The sequence below is a fragment of the Tinamus guttatus genome, unplaced genomic scaffold (assembly GCF_059628265.1).
Source record: "Tinamus guttatus ecotype Peru unplaced genomic scaffold, ASM5962826v1 Tinamus_guttatus_pri_ptg000237l, whole genome shotgun sequence".
NCBI classification, from domain to species: Eukaryota; Metazoa; Chordata; class Aves; order Tinamiformes; family Tinamidae; genus Tinamus; species Tinamus guttatus.
Window position 1 is genome coordinate 144,776 of NW_028288771.1, and position 1,924 is coordinate 146,699.

At 72.6% G+C, this 1,924-nt stretch overlaps 1 protein-coding gene across 1 annotated transcript; it reads right to left on the reverse strand.

Annotated features, from left to right (window-relative positions):
• Positions 1–506: 506 nt before the first annotated feature.
• GAS1 (growth arrest specific 1) lies at positions 507–1,484 on the reverse strand. The gene has a single exon (XM_088525676.1). It carries the CDS (start codon positions 1,482–1,484, stop codon positions 507–509), a length of 978 nt encoding a protein of 325 aa, XP_088381802.1.
• Between the last annotated feature and the right edge of the window lie 440 nt (positions 1,485–1,924).

The following is a 1,924-nucleotide window of genomic DNA, read 5'->3' on the forward strand; positions in this document are numbered from 1 at the left end:
GCAGCAGTTTTGGACAGCTCACCCCTTCCTTCCTAACCTTCATGTCAAACACCAGAGAACAGCTGTTCTGCGCCACTTTTCGGGGGGCTGGTGGCAGGCAGGCACCCAGGGCAGCTCCGCTCGCAGTCTCTCCTCCGAGCGCGTCCGCTCGCCGCTAACCACGAGCAGAAATTGCATAGTGCACGCCGAGGACGAGGGCAAACAGGCCAGAAAGGAAGGCCGCAGCCCTCCATCACTCCCTCCTCCGTCCTCCTCCGGGCCCCGCGAGCAACGCGGCTGCCGCCTCGCCAGGCCACGGCGAGGATTCAAAATAAAAGACAGGAAAAAAAAAATAAGTAAGAGAAAAAATAAAGCATCACCAGCTGCGTGCCGCCGGGGCAGGGTCAGGGCCCCGCGCCCGCCCGGCGCCGCGGGGACCCCCGGCGCGGGGCACCCCCCGCCCGCCGCGTGTCCGTGCGCGTGTCCGTGCGCGTGTCCGCGCGCGAGCGGAGCGCGGAGCGGCGCCGCTAGAGCCGCGGCAGCAGCAGGAAGATGGAGGGCAGCAGCGCGCCGGCCGCGGCTCGCGCGGCGCTGTCCCTCTGCAGCGGGAAGCCGGGCTCGGAGCCCGTATTGTCCTCCAGCTCGTCCCTCCCCTTGTGGCTCGGCTCCTCCTCGTAGTCCTCGTCGTAGTACTCCTCGAGGCCGCCGTCCGAGCCGCCGCTGCTGCCCGCGCCGTTGCTGCCCACGTCGGCGCCGAAGCAGAGGCGGGCCATGTTCTCCTTGACCGACTCGCAGATGGGCCGCTCCAGGCCGTCGCACACGCAGTCGTTGAGCAGCACGGCCTTGGGCACGGCCAGCATGTCCTCGATGACGGCGCGGCACTCGGCCGTGCAGCGTAGCCCGTTGAAGAGCTTCCCGCAGTAGGTCATGTAGCGGTTGAGCGCCAGGCTGCAGCGGCTGTCCCAGTCGCAGCGCCGCCGAGCCTCCGTGCAGCCCATGACGCTGCCCGCGCCGCCCGCGCCGCCGGCGCCGCCGCCGCCGGGCCCGCCCGCGGGGCTGCTGGTGCGCGGCAGGCAGGGCTCGATGGCGCGCTTGGTGGCGCGGCAGTTCTCGTCCTGCGCGCAGTCGCAGTCCTCCAGGGCCGGGCCGCGCCGCGTGTGGTTGAGCTGGATGAGCGCCGCGATGCAGTGGCTCGGGCACCGCCGCCTGGAGGAGGCGGCCAAGGCTGCAGCGGCCGCCGGCCCCTCCGCGGGCGGCTGCTGCTGCTGCTGCTGCAGGAGCACGGGCGCGCACGCCTCGGCGTACTGGTTGTACGCGTAGCTGCAGTCGGGCTCCCCCTGGCACTGCAGCACCGCCTGCCAGCAGATCAGCCGCCGGCCCTGCACCAGCGAGCCGCGCGGCGGCCACACGGCGCCCAGCGCCGCCGCCAGACACAGCCAGGCGGGCGGCAGCGCGCGGCGGCCGCCGAGCCCGACGCGGAGCCGAGCGGGAGCGCGGGCCACCATGGCGGGCGGCGGCCGGTGGCGGCCGGGGAGCAGGAGCACGAGGAGGAGGAGAAGGAGCAGCTGCCGCCCGAGGGGAAGTGTGCGGAGCTCCCGCCGGCCGTGCGCATGGGCTCCGCTCGCATCAATCCATCCGCGCGCGCTGCGGGCCCCGCCGGCCCCCGCGACACGGAGCCGGGGCCGCGGCGGGCCCCGGCGGCGGCTCCCGCGGCGCGGGCGGTCAGCGCGGGCGGCCGCTCGGCGCGGAGCCGCTCCGCAGGGCGCTCGCAGGCTCGCAGGCTGCGCCGCGGGAGCTCATGCTGCCGCCCGGCTCCTCATGCAGATCCGCTTCTCGGCCTGTTCCTCGTTTCTCTCTCTCTTTTTTTTTTTCCCCAGAAAATATATGCCCAGCTGCTGCTGCTGCCGCCTTCTCCTCGGGAGCTTTTAACTCTCCGCTCGCAGCA

Coding starts and splice junctions, on each gene's coding strand:
- GAS1 (XM_088525676.1), bottom strand. CDS start 1,484: ATGGTGGCCCGCGCTCCCGCTCGGCTCCGCGTCGGGCTCGGCGGCCGC.